Below are 21,595 nucleotides of genomic sequence, written 5' to 3' on the forward strand. Positions count from 1 at the left end.
TGCCTCTCCTCAAGGCTCCAGTCAGGGTACACATGTTAAAATACAAAATACACTTTAAAAAGAAAACACATCAAACCAAGTTAAGATACAACACTATAAAACCATTAAAATACACTCATATACTATATTCTTTAAAATATATCAATTAAAAAGTCAAATAAAGCCCACTTTCCAATACACTCTTTTGTGCTTGTCTTCCTTCCTTTTTCTTAGAATACCCTCAACAAGCAGTGTTTGTTTGTTTGTTGTTGTTGCTGTTGCTGTGTGCCTCCAAGTCATTTCTGAGTAACGGCGACATCCCTGGGTTTTCTTGGCAAGATTTCTCAGCCGGAGTTTGCCATTGCCTTCTTGGGAGGCTTCCTGCAGCCTTTGTGGAAAGAGCAGACATCTGGCTAAAGCAAAACAAACAAACAGCTTCATTTATATACCACTTCATACTGAACTAGCAGTGCCTAAGCAGTTTACAACTGTAAGCTCCCTTAGCATCCCTCTGGACAGGGTAGAAAGACAATAGCAGAAGATGAGAGCGAAGGGGTGACAGAAAGTGACAGAAAAAGAGGGCAAGGTGGAAAGGGAGGGGAGAAAAGGTGTAATAGACAGAGCCAGTGTGGTGTAGTGGTTAGAGCATTGGACTATGACTCTGGAGACCAGGGTTCACATCCCAGCTCAGCTATGTAAACCCATGTGGTGACTTTGGGCAAGCCATAGTCTCTCACAAGATTACCACATTACACTCTTATAGTGCTGCTATTCTACTTCAACTGCTCTGGCTGCCTCCTGTTGCATTCTGGGATTTGCCGTTTAAGGAGGTGCATTTAGAATTCTCAGCCATGGAGCTCTTAGGCCTCACTGAACTACAAGCCCCAGAATGCAACATAAGGCAGCCAGAGCAGTTAAAGTGCAATAGAAGCACTGTGTGTTTAATAATTTTTATTCAATTTCAAGAAAGAAGAAAAAATACATCTTACAACAAATTAAAATATTTGTACATCATCACATCCGTTTAATCCCCCTCTTCTTCTTTACTTCTTCACTTCTTTGACTCAAAAATAAAAAGGACATCCTTCATGACTCAGGACTTCGAGGACTTTCGCTTCTTCCATTTAAGTATGTTACCCTGCTTACATACCGTTGTAAAATTCCCAATATCACATCGCTATTCCATTTTTCTCTCCTCTAATTATACATTTATGCATCCAATCTTACTTTAAGGAGAGAAACAGAAAAAAAGAACCTAAACATAGGTCCTTTAAAAAAAATTCCGTTCAGACTTTAAGTTCCTTGTATTACAATTGCTTATACAGCCAACTTAAATACTATTTTCCTATACAACAGCAAATTTGTTATTTCTTCCCTGTTCTACCCATTTTCGGCGGGGATAATCCTCAGACATTCTTTTGTAGATTCGATTGGTAGTCACAAGATATAAAGCAATATTATTATTATTTATTATTAACCTTTATTATGAAGTGCTGTAAATTTACACAGCGCTGTACATGCAATCTTTTTAGTTAGACGGATCCCTGCCCTCGGGCTTACAATCTAGAAAGACATGACACATAAGGAGAAGGGAGTGGTGGAGGGAAAGGGTAAGAGGTCCAGCAGTTCCTCTCTACCTCCAAGGCCTGGACCAAGGCAGATGGACTGGAGGGAGGGCTTGGCTTCAAAATGGATGGTTAATCATTTTCCAGGGAAAATACATACTCTCAAGCAGGATAATGCATATACGGTACATAGCAATACAGGAAATGGTTTGATAAACAGGCACCAAAAGAACATCAAATAGTAAGCGACAATTATGCAATGCCTGGGAAGGCTTCTCTGAACAGGATGGTTTTCAACTCCGTTTTGAAGCTGGTTAAAGAAGTGATGGCTCTTGCTTGTGGGGGAAGAAGGTTCCAGGAGTGAGGGGCAGTAAGTGAAAAGGGGCGAATCCGGGATGGGGCAGAGGAAATCCTGGGCTGAGACAACAGACTTTGACTACCAGAATGGAGGGCCCTGGTGGGAAGGTGAGGAGAAAGAAGGTCTGATAAGTAAGGAGGGGCCAGTCCATAGAGGTTTAATTGTCGACAGCAGGAGCTTATACTGAATGCGGAAAGGGAGGGGGAGCCAGTGAAGGGATGCCAACAAAGGAGAGATATGGTCAGAGCGGTGGGTGGAAGTGATAATGCGTGCAGCTGAATGCTGGACAGAAATTAAAGGATGGAGGTGAGAAAGAGGAAGCCCAGCCAGGAGGATGTTACAGTAATCAAGTCGTGAGACCACTAGGGCATGGACCAGGATCTTGGCAGTAGAGGCGGAGAGATATGGTCGGATTTTGGCAATATTGTACAAAAAGAATCTACAAGCCTTGGCTGTGGTCTCGATCTGAGGGATACACGACAGAGAAGAGTCAAAGATAAAACTAAGACTGCAGGCTTGCTGGGCTGGTTGAATATATATATATATATATATATATATATATATATATATATATATATATCTCGGGAGGGGAAAAAAGAAAAGACACAGAATAAAACAGAGGTTAACTAGCATTACTTACACACCTTATTTTCATCTCATCAGACTTCAATACATGTTGTATTTAATTCCCACTTGTTTTTCCATAAAATCACTACCTTATCCCATTCTTCTTTTCTTCTTTTCTTATTATAGTTTCTAACATTACACGAAACTCTATCCCACTCTCTGTAATCATTTACTTTCTGCATCCAGGCCTCCCAAGTCGGGAGCTTATTTGACTTCCATAATTTGGCAATTTCAACTCTGGCTGCTGTTATAAGATTGAGTAGAATTCTCCAATGTTGTCTTTCATCTTGGGTTTTTAAAATTGATGTCATGTTAAGTAAATACAATTTGGGATCCAGGGGAAATTTTATTCCAAACAGTTGGTGGATGGTTTTGTGTACTATTTTCCAAAATTTTTGAATTTCTTTACAATTCCACCAAATGTGCATTAGATTACCTTTTTCATGGCCACATCTCCAACAATTTCCTTGTTTTAAATTATACATCTGTTTTAATCTCCAGGGGGTATAATACCACCTGTTCATAATTTTAAGGTAATTCTCTTTTGGTTCCTGCACAATCGTAAAATTATTTGTTTGCCTCCACGCCTTGTACCATTCCTCTAATTTAATCTCATCACCTAGATCTTGCGCCCATTTAATCATATATCCTTTTATAGTCTCCTGTTCCAATATTCTGTTTAACAGTAGCTTATAAAATTTAGGTATCTTTTTTCCTCCAGGGTGCCAAAGTATAACATCTAATTCATTGTATTCAGGCTCGATCCCTTTAGTCTTCCTATCCATCTCATATTGATTTCTTATTTGGAAGAAATTGAACCATTGCAATACATAACCCTCTTCTGTGTGAGCCTCTCTCGTTTTTAATTCCATATTTCCTTGTTGGTCCTTCTTCAAGCTATTTTTATAGGTAAGCCATCTATTATAATTATTATTTAACCATCTGGCAAAAAAAGCTTCCTGAGTAGAAACCCAATTAGGGATTTTAAAATAGAAAAGTTTTTAAATCTTATTCCATGTACTTAAGAGGGATTTCCTTAATGGGTGATTATTAAAGTCCTTGTTCTATGTTATGACATGCTGGGGGAAAATTGCACATTTTCCAAATTTAAGATCTCTTTATCTTCCAATTTAATCCAGTCCTGGATCCAATCCAGGCTGCAAGCCCAATAGTAGGTCTTTAAATCTGGGAGTGCATAACCTCCTTTCTCTTTCGTTTCTTTCAAAACAGACCATTTAATTCTAGGTTTGGAACCTATCCACACAAACTGTTTTAAATCCTTTTCCCACTCCTGAAACTGCTTGTCTTTGATTTCTACAGGTAAATTTTGCAACAGAAACATTAATTTAGGTATCACCTTCATTTTTATGACTGCAATTCTCCCTAATAAAGATAGGTACAATTTACTCCTTCTAGTCAAATTTTCTTTCATTGTTCTCCATAATACTTTATAGATATTATCAAATAAATTTAGATTATCCTTCGTCAATTTTATACCCAAATATTTGATTTGTTTTTCCACTTTAAACCCTGATCTCTCTACCAGCTTTTCTTCTTCCTCTTTATTCATATTTTTAGTAATCATTACCGTCTTTGCTGAGTTTATTCTTAATCCTGCGTTTTTTCCAAACTCCTTTAATTCATGTTGCAGCGGTCCAATACTTATTAAAGGCTCCTCCAAAACACATCGTCAGCAAAAACCTTTGTTTTTATTTCTTGCCCTTTCCTTTTAATTCCTTTCACTTTTTCATTTCTGTTAAGCACTGTGATTTATTCAGTCTCAAACCCCCTCTGATGAAACTTGCCACTCCCCCCCCCAAAAAAAAAACCCTATGATAGGTTTGCCTTTGTGTTTGTTGTTGTGTGCCTTTAAATCATTTCCAACTTATGGTGACTGTAAGGTGAAACATAGAGTCTTCTTGGCAAGATTTGTTCAGAGGCGGTTTGTCATTGTCTTCCCTGAGGTTGAAAGCATCTGACTTGCCCAACCATTTCCTGGTTGAGCAGGGAATCACACCCTGATCTTCTAAGTCTTTGCTCTTTCTCTTCCTTGTTTTTGTTGTTGAGTACCTTCAAGTCAACTTAGGGTGTCACCTTAGGGTCACCATAAGTAGTGGTTGTCCTAGGGTCATCCTAAGCTGGAAATGACTTGGAGACATACAAACACAACCACAAGGAAGTGAGAGCAAAGAGGGAGTGGTAGAAACTAAGAGAAAAAGAGAGGGACAGTGAAAGATACACAGACAGACAGTATTAAAGAAAAAAGTAAGGATCCCTTTACCTAGGCTGGTTCCAAAAAATTCCCCCAATTCTTTCCTTGCTGGATTGGGTTAGATCCCCATATATAAGGATTTGTGGCCTGACTGTAATTCAGGCTTGACAGCCAGCCAGAGACAGGTTAAAAACAATAATAAACTCTTTTGCTTCACCCAAATGCAAAAAGTGTGCATTATCACACTGGCGTATAAGCAGCATGACGCACATGTGGGAAGGCACAGGTGGTGTACTGAAGTAGTCATGAGTTTGCATCCTGGTTCTGGCAGGATGCTGACACTTTCCCTGCCAGATGTCCCTGCACTGGAACTTTCAATTACATCTTTCACTTTCTGCTTTCACTTCCCGAGCCACCCCACACAACTGCTGGTACCATTGCTCAGCACAGAACAAGTGCATGAGTGCACCATTGCCCTGCTTCATTGTGCTTGTCATCCATGCATGGTAGGATGGCAGTGGCATCTACAAGTTGTGAAAAGTTGTGAAAAAAGAGGGAGAGAGGCTCCCTGGTCCACTGCAGAGACAGCTGATTTCATAGCCATATAGGGAGAGAACATCCTGCAGGAGAAACTCTGGAAATACCACAGGAATACTGAGCTGTTCAAGAGGGTGGCAAAAGAGATGAGGCCAAGGGCCATCAATGAAGAATTGAGGAATGTAGGATGAAAAGCAAAGTTCTCAGAAGGTGTTACCAACAGTTAACTGACCATGTGTGCAGTGGCCGAGGCTTGGCCTCCATTCCCTTTTACAAGACACACAGAGCCAAATGAGGAGATGTCTCCACCCAGGCAGAAGGCCCCCCCAGGGGGGGGATTGGGGACAAATGTGTGAAGACATGCTGCCCCTCTGGTAAAGCCACTGGTATGGTGGCTGGCATGTCCACAGCGTAGTCATGGCCCCATTCCCCCACTGCACTGTCCCAGGGGAGGGATTGGGGACAAATGTGTAAAGACATGCTGCCCCTCTGGTAAAGCCACTGGTATGGTGGCTGGCATGTCCACAGCGTAGTCATGGGCCCATTCCCCCACTGCACTGATGTCCAGGAGACCCAGCAGGACTCCCATGATACATACTTCAGCCAAAAATCTGGGAGCCATCCTCTGCAAACCCTCTTCTTTCAACTCAAACCCGGCCAAACCCAAAGGGTGCTCAACAATGGTTCCTTTTCATCCTGGAGAGAAGTGACCAGTGGGGTCCTACAGGGTTCTGTCCTGGGCCCAGTGCTATTCAACATCTTTGCAAATTTGCTTATGACACCAAATTAGGAGGAGTAGCTAATACCCCTGAAGACAGGATCAAAATTCAAAATGACCTTAATAGATTAGAAAGCTGGGCCAAAGCTAACAAAACGAATTTCAACATGGAGAAATGTAAGATATTGCACTCTGGGCGGAATAATGAAATGCACAGCTATAGGATGGGGGACACTTGGCTGAATGAGACTGCATGTGAAAGGGATCTAGGAGGCCAAGTAGACCGAAAGTTGAACATGAGTCAACAGTGCGATGCGGCAGCTAACAAGGCCAATGCGATTTTAGGCTGCATCAGTAGACGTATAGTGTCTAGATCAAGGGAAGTAATAGTGCCACTCTATTCTGCTCCAGTCAGGCCACACCTGGAATATTATGTCCAGTTCTGGGTACCACAATTTAAAAAAGATGTTCAGAAACTGGAGCGTGTCCAAAGGAGGGTGACTAAAATAGTGAAGGGTCTTGAAACCATGTCCTATGAGGAACGACGTAAGGAGCTGGGGATGGTTAGCCTGGAGAAGAGAAGGTTAAGAGGTGATATGATAGCCCTGTTTAAATACTTGAAGGGATGTCATATTGAGGAGGGAGCAAGCTTGTTTTCTGCTGCTCCAGAGACTAGGACCCGGAGCAATGGATGCAAGCTACAGGAAAAGAGATTCCACCTCAACATTAGGAGGAACTCCCTGACAGTAAGGGTTGTTCGACAGTGGAACACACTCCCTTGGAGTGAAGTGGAATCTCCATCCTTAGAGGTCTTTAAAAAGAGGCTGGATGGCCATCTGTCAGGGGTGCTTTGATTGAGATTTCCTGCATGGCAGAATGGGGTTGAACTGGATGGCCCTTGCAGTCTCTTCCAACTCTACGATTCTATGATTCTATGAACCCCTAGGAAATGCAGATGAAACTAGATTCTGCAGAAGGACTCAATCACCAGAGACAGCCAGTCCTCCCCAATGAAACATGATGAGGAAGACGATCGCAATCAGTTCCCCCGCTTTAATTGCCATGGTTCCATTTTATGGAATCCCAGGCTTGTAGTTTGCTCAGGCACTACAGGGGATCTCTGGCTGAGAATATTAAATGCTCCTGCCTAATTCCAGGATGCCACAGAATGGAAGAATGGTTCTGTGGCAAAGGAATGTGTTGATCAAAACATATAACCCAAACAATGTCATGGTGAGAAACTGGTGGGACTAGGAGTCTCTGAAGAGACTAGGCAATGGGAATAGTTGTGTAGCCTTTGGAGTGGGACCCCAATGGAAATCCTATAAAAGTATACAGTTAGACAATTACAGTTCAGAGCTGACCACAACTATGTCATTGAGTTACCTGTAATCTACTGCTTTACTTATTCTTCAATAAATCACTCTATGCTACACTACAGAGTCTGGTTGTTGGATGTAAGAAGGAAGCTTAGCTATCAGTGAACCACAACAACTAACCCCAAACTTTAAAATAAGCTATGGCCATGCACACTTGGGAAGATTTTGAAATATATTTGATTAGGTTCTTTTGAAAGGATGAAATTACCAAAAAGATTATTCTTAACCAGCCTGTTAAGAGTAGAAAATATATATTGTATAGATTCCAACTGAACAGTGGAAAACTAATGTTAATGGACAGCGTATTTTATAAAAAGATTGTAGAGAACAGAAATGGAGAAATGCCCAAGTGCATGAAAGAACTTCTGACATATTAACTTTTACTGAATTTTGACCAAGGTTTGCAAAGCATTTAAACAGTACATATTTTGCAACCTATCTTTAATATTCTGTACAATATAATCTGCAAAAGTAGCTATTACTAATTTTTCAGCTGCAGTACCAATATACATACGAGCACATGCCCTTGAATCCCTACATAGAGGACTGCACTGTTAGGAACTTCACTTGCCCAGTTATGGCCATGTTTATGAGAAATGATATGACTGAGATTGTTGACTTTTTGTCATATTATTATATCTGTTATAATTTGTTAGTGTAATAGATATTGTTAATGATCAACCTTAATATTTAAAGCGAACAGCAGGGCTACTGAACAACTGCTTAAACTAAAGAAGAAAATGGGAATGCTCAAACTTTCTGATTGTAATTCTGTGTAAAGCAGCGGTGGACAATCATGGTCCTCCAGACATGTTTGGTCTCTACTTCCATCAGCCCTAGCCACTGGTGGTGAGGGATTATGGGAGCTGAAGCCCACAAACAGTGCCCCCCTCCTTGCTGTAAAGGAACAATTTAGAGATATATGTTTCAAAAGGATATATGGCCACCTCGAAGTCTCAAAAGCAGGTAGACAGTGTCTTTATTCCTAATATTATAAGCAGCAATTGTATTTTGATCCTGTAGTTCCTTATCCATGTAAGTTAAGCGCTGTTGATCCACAAGTATGTTTTTGCGTGCTTCAATCTTTTTATTCAGATCCAGAACAGTTTCATTGGGTAAAACAGTATAGACCTTAAGTCTGCTGGTGGTGGTATCTTTCACACTGATCTCTATTTCCAGCAGATTTCTGGCTGGCTGGAAGAGAAGAAGTTGACCTAAATGTTGAACAGCATTTGCCAGGGACACACATTTATAATGGAAAGGCTCAGATAACTTGTGCACAAAGAAAAAGAATCAAGCAGCTTTCAGCAAATCAATTCCTAAATTTCAACCTGGGAGTAAGATCTATTGAATACAGTGGAACTTACTTTTGAGTAGACATCAACAGGAACACATTTGGGTGTCATTGTTTTTAAATACATGCTAGAGAAATGTTTCAAAATCTTAGATGAAGAGTAATGATATACAGTCCTGTATTGGGTGTGAAAAAAATACTCTGCATACTATTGTGAGTGAAGCAAAAGCACCTGTTGAGAATGAGTGCTATGCAACTCCACTTGAGAAAATGTTGTATTTGGTGCTGCCAGGAACACTGGAAAAATGGAAAGATTAAACTGGGAACAGTTGTCTAGTAAACTTTCCATGGTTCATCCTCAACAGGATTATCCTTATGAGCCTAGCACCAAATGCAAATTTATTTATTTCTGCAGACTTTCAGAATATAATCAAGTATTTTATCTTCTTTTTCCCTAACTCATTACATTAGATTGTGCTATATTGTTGTTGGCCCACTTCACACTATACAATTATAGCACTTAGATACAACTTTAACCACTATTACTCAGGATTTGTAGGTTCAGGAGGTACAAAGAATTTAGAATTCTCTGCCAGAGAGCTTTCAGGCCTCTGACCAAACAACAAAAGCCAAACATAGGGCTAGTACATATCGGCCCTTTGCGATGTCTTCATCACATGCTAGGGTTGCCTCAGGGCGCTTCACCCACACGCCCCTCAACCCTGGCATATGATGAGGGTGTAAAAATGGTGGCGCCCTGTATACATGGGCACTGCCATTGTTATGCAAGCACTGCGTGGCATCCACATGTGTAACCACGGCTTGAAAAGAACACACTTTCACATGGTTTGGCAGCTGAGGCTTCCCTCCAGCGGAAAAACAGGTGCCAGGGGGCCACCCTTTTTGGGTGGTCTGTACTGCGCCTAAGATGCAACCATGGCAGTTAAAGTGGTATGAAAGTGGCATAACGATGCAGTGTGAAAGGGGAATATTTGTGAGGTTTTTTTTCTTTTATTTATAAAAATACATAAAAAGAATTAAGATTAACATTAAATAACAAGATTAATAACCATCTGTAAACAGATTAAAAGGTGTTATTTCCTCTAACACCTCCCCCCAGAGGTCTACATGGTTTCCTGGTAACAGATTTAAATATGAAGTGAAGTTTACAAAATTCAAAAAGAGAGACCATTTTTTCTTTCAATGATAGACCACAATGGTATCCCCCAACAGATGTGGTATATTTGTGGTTCTAAACGTATGGTTTAACTTGTTTTTTGACTGCCCTGGGCTCTTATGATGAAGAACAAATTGTATCTGGGGTTACAAACTCCCATTCCCAGAATGCCATAGCATTGAGCCATGGTAGTTAACTGTCAGGACCATGTGGCGCACTCATCTGAAAATGACATGGATGTGGCCACTATGTGCAACTGGAGCAGAGGTTACTGCAGTTCAAGTGGCAGATGCATGAGTCAGCATTTGGTGAGCTGTGCATCTTGGGAAGCCTGATGCAACATGCACAGTAGGTGAAGTCAGCCAGCAGTGCATCATGGGTAGTATTCTGATGCAACAGGTACTGGGTATGAAACCAGCCAGGTTTCATTGGTGGCATGACTGTCACATGACTTCCAAAAAGACCACCTATTTAAGGGAGAAGGTGACTATCTCCGTTGTTGGGTTGTTGTGGTTGGTGGTTGGTGTAGCAATTCGTTGGTCTGCATTATAGTGAGCATTCAAGATGGCTATCTGATACTCAGTGTACTCTTCGTAAATAGTTTACAACAAAGATTAAAAGTCCTTGTGTTGAAAGAAGTCTGCTGTCTGGAGATTAATTTCCTCAAGCTGGGAGCTCAAGGCTGCAGCCTGTGTGAGAGGAAATTTGCTGTGCAGCTCTGAGGCTTTGCAGTACCTTTGCTCTTTGCAGACCTTCTTCTAGGCGTCCTGCCTACATGCATCAACACTGTGTGTGGTTGTAAGGGACAGAGCTTCTCTCTCTACATCCTAACATTAATGTGGTGTCAAACCAGATTATTTCTGCAGTGTGGATGGAACCTCAACGAATCACTAATGATTCATCTCTAAGGGACAGTTTATCCATGTAGCTATGCCAAAGTAATTTCTCCATGTAAATATGATTCTGGTTCACAAATTCCATGTGAAAATGAACAAGCAAGAGCTTAGGGATTTTTTTTCATGGAACACTGCATATGTGAACAACGCTAAAACTGTGCTCAGGAGATAATTTCATGTGTTTACCTCATGTGTTTTCTAAACTAGATATCAAGAGGAACCCCATGTGTATCAACAGTACCTGCACATTCCAGGAGGTCACAGGCACACTGCCTTTTATGCAGCACGGGTTGTTTAGGCAGGAGGATGCTTCCTTAGACAACCAATACCAACCTCTCCCCTGGGCAACATTTGCAGTTGGATCTGCTGGATCCATGATCACAGGACTGTGAACAAAAAACACAGCATTTTTAAAAGGAATATTGTAATGTGTTATATAAACACACAGAAAAGTAGCCATAAGAGAGAGCGGGGGGGGGGGGAGGGAGAGAGTGAGTGAGGGAGAGGGAGGGAGGTACCAAATAGGCAAAGAAGAGGGTGTGACAGAAGATGAGAGACAAAGAGTGACAGTAAGTGAAAAAAGAGGGAGAGGCAGAAGGGGAAGAGAGATTAAAAAAAGGTCTAGTAGGAAAGGAGACCAATGAGGGAGTGGCAGAAACTAAGAGAAAAAAGAATGGGGAAGGGAAGAGAGAGAGGGAGAGAAGAAAGAAAGAAAGAAAGAAAGAAAGAAAGAAAGAAAGAAAGAAAGAGATGGGCAGACAGATAGACATCAGGTGATGGCAAAACTAAAGAGAAAAGGTGAGAATGGCAGAATGGATGAGAAAAGAAGTGACAGAAAGGAAGGGAGAGAAAGGGTAGGAGGCAAGAGGCAGATTCCAAAAGAGGAAAGGATGGCTTTGACTGTGGAATGAGATGGTCACCTTACCTTGTTGGGGAAAATAGCAAAGGGTTGGATGATGAAGTTGTGTGGACCATGGACTTCTCCTGCATTGCCCAGGCTAGGCTGCTGCCTCAGCAAGAGACCACTGGTCATGTTGGCTGGGTGATTCAAGAGTTGGAAACCCCCAAACGTAACCTTTCCAGGCTCTCCTCAGGAGGACACTGTCTTGCTGTTTCCATATAAGGTTCAACTGACAGTCTGACCAGGCTTATATACTGTATGTGGAAGTGTGTGGGGAGGAGCAGCAGGAGGGGCTGGTAGCTTCTAGGCTAGTGAAGCAGTGAACACACTCTGGGTTTTAGCCAGAATGTTAAGGGAACCTATTTTGTGGCTAAGGTTCAACACCTTGGAGAGTTCCTGCACTATTTCCATAGAAGCTGCTAGCAACCACGGTGGGTGTGGGAGTGCCATCTTGCTTTCTCCATTTGGCATAAAAATATTCTGTGTTGGCCGTGACACAGACACTAATTCTACTGAGTTTCTCATGGCCTACAAGTCAGAGCAATCATGGACCTTATCCTAAGTGTGCTTCTTTGGGCTAGTGGGAGATACTGACTTCATGTACCAAAATGCAGCTTTTGCAAATGAATTAACCATGCAGACTGGCATTTGGAGGCTGTACAAGTGTGCTGAAGTAGAAAGTATATGTGTCTTTAAAAACAGAGAGAAAGAAAGACTGGTGGTTTCTCTGGCCAAGCTAACAAAAGTATCTGTAAGAAAGATCAACAAGAGAAAGCAAGCATTCTTACCGTTGTCCCACCAGGTGTTCTTTTACATGTGCCCCTATTGTGGGCTCCTCGAGGCTGTAGTACTCTGTCCAATAGATACAGAGCTCTTTATACTGAACCAGGAGTTTCATCACTGTGCAAAACCCTTCTGCTGTGCTGAACTGCTCTTTTCGACCAGTCCCTTCTTCCCAAGCATAGATGGCCAGCAGTTCCAAGGCAAACTTGGGTGGAAGGGATACTGATGGATCTCTCTCTCTCAGGCCCTGTTTTAAAAGAGGAGGACCAAAATCAGTTAAGTCAGAGGAGACTGTAGATTCTGACTTTCTTGTCCTACATCCATCTCCATCTGAGCAATCATGGTATGTTAATTTATACCTCTATACAGAATTTCTGTACAGGTATACAAATATCCAAATTTGTTTGCCACGCAATTGGAAAATTTATACATTGCATTCTCCTTTCCCTCCTTAGAAAGACAGGGACTTGCTTCTCATCTCATTCTATCTAAACGTGACTTTGGTTACTCACTCTTGGAAGCTGTTTAACAAATTCTCTCCCAAGATTCTAAACAGTCTCCTCTCAGTCTCAGTCAGAGTAACAATCTCCTCTAACTGAGATTAACAGTCTCTTCCTGCTATATTAAAGACGGTGAGATTTCATCTTTATACCCAAATTATCACCAGTTGTTATGCATTTATTTATTAAAGTCATTGTTGTTTGTTTTTAAACTACAAACTGCATTTCTTTTTGTTTTCTGGAATAAGTTTTTAATCTTTAGGAAGGCAGATTTAGAATAAATATTCTGATTTATTTTTTGCTGTTTTGCTCTTCTGCTGATGAAAGCTGAACTCTAACAAGTTTAACTTTAATACCTGTATATTTTTGTTTCCTTCAAAAGGGTTAACACTCTGGGAAACTCAAATTGCACCCCACATTCTGTGGCCATGGAGCTGTAAATGTGAGGTTACACTTTGATGAAAGTGTTTGAAAAAGTAACTTTTTGGAACACAGTTCCCAGAGTCCCCCAAACTGCTGGCTGAGGTGTTTTGGGGAGTTGTAACTCCCTAAACCTACTTTTTTGAGGCTCTGCTTGGTATTAATTACTTGCTAACTTCAGCACCAAGTTGTGACTTGTGTGCATGATGAAACATCCAGACCAACCCTGGCAACTCTCTCCTCTCTCTGGCACTATTTGCCATCTGGGCACACTCTGGCAGTGAAAATATCAATTGTACTGGGGTAGAAGCAGACAGGCTGGACGTACACTGAGAGAACGTTATGTTCCACCAACATGATGTAGGAACCCAGCCTCTAAACACCTCCAAAAAGCTCCCTGAACCATGGGCAGCTGTGCTGACAGTGGGTGTGTGCAAGAGGGTTGGTATTTCCATCTTCCTTCTGTGGAGATAGATAATGAAGAGAACCAGCATGGGAACTGATCTCCGCTTTGTTGAGTTGACAAGTCTAGGAGGGAAAATAGTAGCAAACCAAGGAGACAGAAAGCAGCAGTGGCTAGCAGCCTCCATGTCTGTGGGGGAAGTGGATCTACTCCAAGTTTTAGTCCAGACTTTAAATGTTATTCACAGTGGCAAGTCCTACCCACAAATAGATTCTGCACTTTGGATAACTCTTGTGCAGTTCAAACTAAAACCCAGAGCTGATTCACCACTCACTGATATGCAAGTCACCACATCCATTGGCAGGGGAAAAGGGTCGGAGACCAAAGCAGAGACCTGGAAACCTTACTGTCCTCCTTAATGCAATCCAGTGAGGAGGAAGAGCTCACCTTCTTGTAGTCCTTGTACCAGTGTTTGACTAGACGCAGCAGACCCTTGACTTTAGCTGGGCAGTGCTTCACAAAATTCCTCTGCAGCTCTGTGAAAGAAGTATTGAACTCACCAGGCTTTCCGCCTGCGTGGATGAGATCTATATAGACTTTAGGAGGTGGCTTGTATCTTTCCTGGAGTGTGAAGGACAGAGTTATCTGTCCTGAAGTAGGAAGAGAGATGGAAAGTGGGTTATCATAATATTGTTGTGCTTGATTGTTCCTTGATTGCATGGTGAGAGAGAGAGAGAACGTCGTCCTTCACCTTTTATCCGTGGGGGCAGGATATCAATTTTGAAGGCTAGACTCTCACAGCACTGGAGCAGATTCTTCTCAATGGTACTGATCACAGAGGCACGTTTCTGTGCCTGATCCTGGTAGCTGGAGAAAAGGCTGAGGAAGATAATCAGGTCAGCATCTGAGTTGTCGTCTAAAGTTGTCCCTTTTCCCGCAGAGCCTCCCTGCAAAGAAAAAGGGTTTGGTTATTTCAAGAGACTACAGAGTGAGCCCTAAGGGTGCATGTGTCATCCATAAGGCTCTTTTTATAGAATCATAGAGTTGGAAGAGACCCATTTTGTTAGCTTTGGCCCAACTTTCTAATCTACCAAGGTAATTTTGAATTTTGATCCTCTCCTCTGGGGTATTAGCTACTCCTCCTAATTTGGTGTCATCTGCAAATTTGATAAGCATGGGCGCGGGACCATGTACACAATACGCCCAAAAGAGGTCAGCCTTAACAAATAATGTCCTCCCAGAGAGTGGCAAATGGGTTTGTCATTTAATGCAAATGACTAAGAAAAGGTGTAGTGTTTGCCCACTTGATCAGCTTAGCACCTCTCTCCAACTGTTGACCCTCCAAATTATTCCAGCCTAACACCTCCACCCAAGTGTCACAAATTAATTGCACACCTCTTGCCTGGGCTCATTTTTGCCCCCTTTAAAAACTCTGGAGTTCACTTGCCTTGTGTGCTAAGTTGGAAACAGACCGAGACTATGTTGGTTTGATGGCCCAACCTGGTTCTGGCACTATCGCTCCCTCCCTGCACTCCAAGCAACTGTGTCCCACATCTCCATCCGCTCACCATTGGATCCTAGGAGAAGGTCTCTGCTGGAGTAAGTATAGCCCCTAGTTTTGCCTCATGTCTGTCCCCATCTTCCACCCTTGATTCCTGAGCCTTGAACACGTGTGTGTGTGTGTTTGTGTGTGTGTGTGCTCTCTTTTCAATAAATTTAGATTCTAATTAATAAAGCCTGCCTCTGCACTGTTTCTTAGGGAGTTATTTGGTCCCTTTGTAGACAGACTGGGAGCTGGTCTCACAGAGTACTTGTAAGCCTCCCCTCCAGCAACCTGAGCTAATTAAAATTCCCCTAATTAGACCCATTGTTACACTTGTTTGGTTGAATATCATGGGGAACCTTGTCAAAGCCTAACTGAAATAAAGATACGCTATATCTACAGCACTCCCCTCATCTACCAAACTGGTAATTTTATCAAAAAAGAGATCAGATCTGTCTGGCATGACTTGTTTCTCTGAAACGCATGTTGACTTTTTGTGATTATGGAATTGTCTTCTAGATGTTCACAGACTCTCTGTTTAATGATCTGCTCTAGAATCTTTCCTGGTATTGATGTCAGACTAACTGGACAATAATTGTTGGGATCCTCCTTTTTCCCCTTTTGAAGATGGGGACAATGTTTGTGCTCCTCCAGTCTGCTGGGACTTCTCCTGTTCTTCAGGAGTTCTCAGAGATTATTGCCAGTGGCTCTAAGATTAATTTGCCACTTCTTTTAATACACTTGGATGTAGTTCATCTATTCCTGGAGACTTAAATTTATTTAAATTACCCAGGTCTTCCGGTACTACCTCTTTACTTATTTTGTGCTACATTTCCCCTTTTGTGTCCTCTGCTCCCTTTTCCTCAGGTTGAGCATCCTCTTCCTTTTGTGAGAACACCGAGGCAAAGAAGGTGTTGAGTAGTTCTGCCTTTTCTTTGTCCTCTGTTAGTATTTCACCATCTCTATGTAGTGTCCCTACCATTTCGTTCTTTCTTTTGCTACAGACATACCCTCCCCAAAGCCCCTTTTATTGTTCTTAATCTCTCTAGCAAACCTGAGTTCATTCTGCACTTTAGCTTTTCTGACTTTACCTCTATGTTTGCTAGCTATTGGACTGAATTCCTCTTTGGTGATTTCCCCTGTTTTCCATGGGGAGGCAAAGGGTCTCAGGGCACCTCTTGCCTTCTCCTCCTCACCCTCTCCTAGGGTTTCTCAGGGAAAACAAAGGGTGAGCATTGCTCTCTTGGGGCCAATCACACTACCCAGTTACAGTGCTATGATTCCATGTTGACTGCCATTGTTCCATCCTATGGAATCCTGGGGTTTGCAGTTTGGGGAGACATTAGAGGAATTCCAAATCTGAGGATCCTATGATGCCCCTCCCTGAACTGGCAATCCCAGGATTCTGTAGGATGGAATTATGCAGTTAAAGTGGAATCACTGTGCTATGGGTCTGCAGTGTGAATGGCCCTTGCTGTTTTTTCTCTCCAGAAAATGGGCAATAATCACCAAAGCAGTCCTTTCTTTGTGGGAAGGGGACAGGAACAGCAAAGCAGAGCTCTCTCAAGCTCTGATCCCCTCCGACTTTCAGCTCTGAATTAAAGGAAGGCGGGGCTTGTGGAGCTAAAGTGGAGGCAGGAATCTTGCAGCCCTCCAAATGTTGTCGGACTGCAAGTTCCAGCATCCCTCTCTGTTGGTGATGCTGCCTAGGGTATAGGGGAGCTGCAATCCAACTATATCTTGAGGGAAACACATTTCCCACTTCTGGGTTACAAGTCTTATTCTACCCTCTGCCCATATCCTGCTCACTAGGCAGGAGCAAGCAACCAAGCAACCAACCTTGCCTTTTGGACTGCAAGTCCCAGAACTTCCCTGGCCAGGAAGACTTGGCCACTGTTCCTTAGCCACTGTCCAAGACTGGCCATGAGGAAGGGATGGCAAAGAAGGCTGCCTCCCTGGTGCTCCATAGCCCTCAGCTGATCCAGTGATGAGTTGTTTTTTTCTGCCAGAGGTCTTCTGCCCAAGAGGCCACCTAGCTCTAGCCTGAGGAAAGAGGAGGTCAAGCTCACCTTGATGGTCTTGATCACCCTGGCATCCATGTAGCACCTCTCCTTCAGGAAAGAGCAAATCCGGTGGACAGCATCCTGGACATTCTCCTGGAACTCTCTGCTGGGCAGGAGGTGGTCGGTGATGTAGGCATCGAGTTTGTTGGAGGGGGTTTGGTACAACAACAGTCCCATCCCTGCTCTCTGGCACTCATGATCCTCTGTTGCTGCTGAAGTGCCAAATCTCTCCTCTGCTTAGCCCTATTTATTGGTTCCTCTGTCACTGAGCCCAACCCAAGCTCTTAAGGTGGCATTTGGAAGCCTTTCCTTGTCCAAGGCATCATATTCCCCATCTCCAGGGAGGGATGCAAGAGCTGGACAGGGAAGAAAATGGATCAAGAGAACATCATTGGAAATGGGGGGCTAGGGGAGGGGGCTGGGGGTACAGGGGACAGCCAGAGAGGCGAACCAATGGGAGAGCAAGGCTGGACTCTCCCTGGAAGCCAAGCTGATTACATTGAGGCTGTGGTAATAGAAATGTCATCATAGTATCTAAAGAGACAGTCCTGGGATCCTCCAATGAAAGCAGGGGGACAAGAAGATGAAAGCTTAGCTTTAAGGTCTACTTGAATTTCTGAGTGCCTCCTTAACAACAATCCCAGATGTGGGGAAAGGCCTCTTTCTAGTGCCACCAACTTTTGCTTTCTAGGGAAAGCTGGAAAAGAAACTTATGCAGGGAGCAGCAAAGGGCAGGGGAATGAGCCTTCATTCACGCAGCTTTGTCTCCAGCAGGTCCAGGGTTCAAGTCCACCTCCCCTGCCTCTGATCAGACACAGGCCTGGGAAAGGCTGGCCTTGGATACATTGTTGGAGAGTTTTGCCCCCATCCCAAGTTTCTGTCTGATCTTGGATGCCAAGCAGGGCCAGCCCTGGGGAGGACTTGAATGAGAGACTGCCAACGAATCCCAGGGACTGTAGGCTATTATGTTTCACAGGAAGGAACAGGCCAAACCACCTCTGAGGATTCTTTGCCGTAAAAAACAAAAACAAAAACAAAAACCACCCTATGAAATGCAGGGGGTCACCTCCACACCCCACCTGCAGACCTTTTCTCCAGTACCATGCTTCAGATAAGTTATCTTCCTATAGCTTTCTTCACTGTCCAGTTTTTACACACAGGCATAGAAATCAGAAATACTATGAAATGAAAAATAAAGTGATCCCAGCCTGTAGTTCAGCACTAAGTTGCTCCCCCCTCCACCAGTTGGCCTCAAACATGCATTCTTGTTGCAAGGACTGCTTGGTGTCTATCTGAAAGCTTTTATAGGGCTTCCACCCATTGGCAAAGCCAGAGACCAAAGCTGTCATCATAAAATCATAGAGTTCGAAGAGACCCCAAGGGCCACTCAGTCCATTCCCATTCTGCCATGCAGGAACTCACAATCAAAGCACCCCCTGGGACAGATGGCCATCCAGCCTCTGTTTAAAGAGCTCCAACGAAGGAGACTTCACCACTTCCACTGTCGAACAGCTCAAGGCAGGCCTACCCTTAGGTCTCCTGTCTGCTTGCACACAGGAGGCACCCTCCCTTACACCAAGACAGGTTGTCCTCTTGCCAGTCTTGTTCTTCCCTCAAACCACTTGAAATCCCCCCCTCAGTGTATCACAGTGGTGCTCTTTCAGCAACAGAAAGACCAGCACATGTAGAGCATTGAGATAGCTTTGGGGAAGAATATAATAAGGGAAGCTCTTGATCAAAACGTACCTGGCAGAGAACAGAGGGTCACCCTTGGCATTCTTGCTGCAGCTGACGTACTACGCCTGTCATTCATGCTGTGTGTGGGGGCACTGATCTGATTATAGGTCAGCCCTATGATGAGAGCCAGCATGGCACAGTGGTTTGAGTGTTGGACTGGGACTCTGGAGGCCAGGGTTCGATTCCCAGCTCAGCCATGAAACCAAATAGGTGACCTTGTGCAAGTCACATGCTCTGAGGCAATGGCAAACCTTCTCTGAACAAATTTTACCAAGAAAACCCCATAATAGGTTTGCCTTAGGGTAATCATAAGTCGGAAACGGCTTGAAGGCACACAACACACGCACACACACGATTTCTGAAATTAGATACTGGCTGGAACTAATACAGTGGGCCCTTGGTATCTCCTGAGGTTTGGTTCCAGGACCACCCAGGTGGATAACAAAATCTATGGATGCTGAAGTCCCATTAAATACAATGACATGGTAAAATGGTGCCTTTCATATAAAATGGGAAAATCAAAGTTGGCTTTTTGGAATTTATATTAAAATATTGTCAAGCTGTGTATGCTTGAATCCATGGATAAAACATCCATGGATATGGAGTGCTGACTGTACATCATTCCCCAAAGCCCTCACCCCTGCAAATCAGAAAGCAAGCTTTCTTGAATCAGATGAAGAGGGCCCATGGTGTCAATTGGGTGCAAATGTCCTAAGGAAGGGGAGCTAGTTCACCTCCCTCTCACCCCTCAGGCCCTCCAAGGGTGTCTTCCAAACAAAGCTGTGCCAGTTCCACAAAGAGGGCAAGTTCCTTCCAGTCACGAGGTCCAACAGGGACCAGGCTGGACTGAAGAAGGAGAGCATCCTAGGTAGATGTTATCCTCAGTCCTTGTTCCTGTACCTTTATTAACAGCCTGGCAGGCAGGTAGAAAGCAGAACTTGTCTCTCTACAAGTTCCACGCATCAAACCATTGGCCAGAAAGAGAGAGAGGATTTTCTCTCAGAAAAACCCAATGGCAAGTGTGACTACTCACACTCACACAACAAAGAGCTCCCTACCCCCTAGTAGAGACACAAAATTATCCTAAACATTATTCTACTGCATCCAGTGTTGATGGTGGTTACATAGATTTGTGAAACTATTTCTCTTGCAGTTTGCTCACTAGAACCATGAGGGGAAGACATGGTCTACTTCCATGAGAACAATTCTGTATTTGTGAGAATGACCAGAATTTTGGAGGCAGCACCCAACATGTATGTTGTGAGATTCCTGCTCATAGAAAGCAAAACACACATTAAAATGACTGCTTTATTGTGTTAATACACACCCACCACATCAGGTCCAAGCACACTCTGTAACTAACAGGGCCATCTTGACTTACCAACAATTCCACAAGACCATCTCAGTCCAAATCTACACCTTTTACAACTTCTCTATCCCCCCCCCACCAATTTTTGACCTTTGTTCCTTCCTTTCTTTAGAGTTTCCCATAGGCACAGATGAGATACACAAAGTAAATGAAAATTAGTAGTGGAGGACCCCATAGCCAACTTCTCCGCGTCTGTTATTTTTCAATATGAAAAATCTAGTGGTCAGAATGCTAGAATTCCAAACAGCCAGTGGCTACAGGAAGGCCAACATGGTGTAGTGGTTTGAGCATTGGACTATGACTCTGGAGATCAGGGTTTGAATCCTAGCTTGGCCATGGAAACTCACTAGGTGACCTTGAGCAAGTCACACCATCTCAGCCTCAGAGGAAGGTATGGGCAAACCCCCTCTGAACAAGTCATTTTTGACTTAGCGAGACCAGAAGGTGAACCTAACGCAAGGTTTTATTGGCAAGAAAACCTTGTGTTAGGTTCACCTTCTGGTCTCCCTAAGTCAAAAATGGCATGGATGTACACAAGAAGTGGCTACATGGCCAATGTATTTATTCTTCCTGCACAAGTGGAAGTAAGAGGAGAAGATGGAGCCTTTGAAAAGAAAAACAAAACAAAACAAGAATTGCTTGCCAATTAAATTTCATTCAGGCCATTTGGGTTTTGGGTGATGTGTGTTTAAAACAAATATCTAGGAAATATCTAATTAGGAGCAATTCTATCCTCTACTGGCTCATTGAGGCCTCTTATACTAAGGTCTCATATGACACAACAGCCTTTCCCAACCTGCTGTGCCCTAAATATTTTGGGACTACAATGCTCATCATTCCTCTGCTAGAATGGGCCATGTTACTTAGACAGTTGTAGTCCAACACATCACGAGGACACAAAGTTGGGGAAGGCTTCTATATACACACACATTACACAGATGTAAGCCATGCTGGCTGCAAAAGGTACACATACACCCAGCCTACAATATCCTTCTTTAAATACAAGCAACTGGCTCCTCTTCCTTCTCCTTATTCTATATTTGCTTTACACGGGGAAAATGCAAGTTGTACATACCTGCATTCTTCACAACTACCATACACAGTACATGTATGCACTTTTTGCATAAAACATAG

At 43.1% G+C, this 21,595-nt stretch overlaps 1 protein-coding gene across 1 annotated transcript; it reads right to left on the reverse strand.

The window, feature by feature from the left end:
• Window positions 1-7,607: 7,607 nt before the first annotated feature.
• On the reverse strand, window positions 7,608-17,550 carry LOC149321629 (2'-5'-oligoadenylate synthase 1-like). Its single transcript, XM_089525763.1, has 6 exons — window positions 17,362-17,550; window positions 14,501-14,696; window positions 14,197-14,399; window positions 12,432-12,673; window positions 10,984-11,128; window positions 7,608-8,569 (listed from the first exon to the last, which is right to left on the reverse strand). Exons 1-6 carry the CDS (start codon window positions 17,530-17,532, stop codon window positions 8,303-8,305), a joined length of 1,224 nt encoding a protein of 407 aa, XP_089381889.1. The 5' UTR covers window positions 17,533-17,550; the 3' UTR covers window positions 7,608-8,302.
• Window positions 17,551-21,595: the final 4,045 nt, after the last annotated feature.

The sequence above is a fragment of the Sceloporus occidentalis genome, unplaced genomic scaffold (genome assembly GCF_023333645.1).
Source record: "Sceloporus occidentalis isolate IW3139 unplaced genomic scaffold, rSceOcc1.0.p SCAF_1, whole genome shotgun sequence".
In the NCBI taxonomy this organism is placed as follows: Eukaryota; Metazoa; Chordata; class Lepidosauria; order Squamata; family Phrynosomatidae; genus Sceloporus; species Sceloporus occidentalis.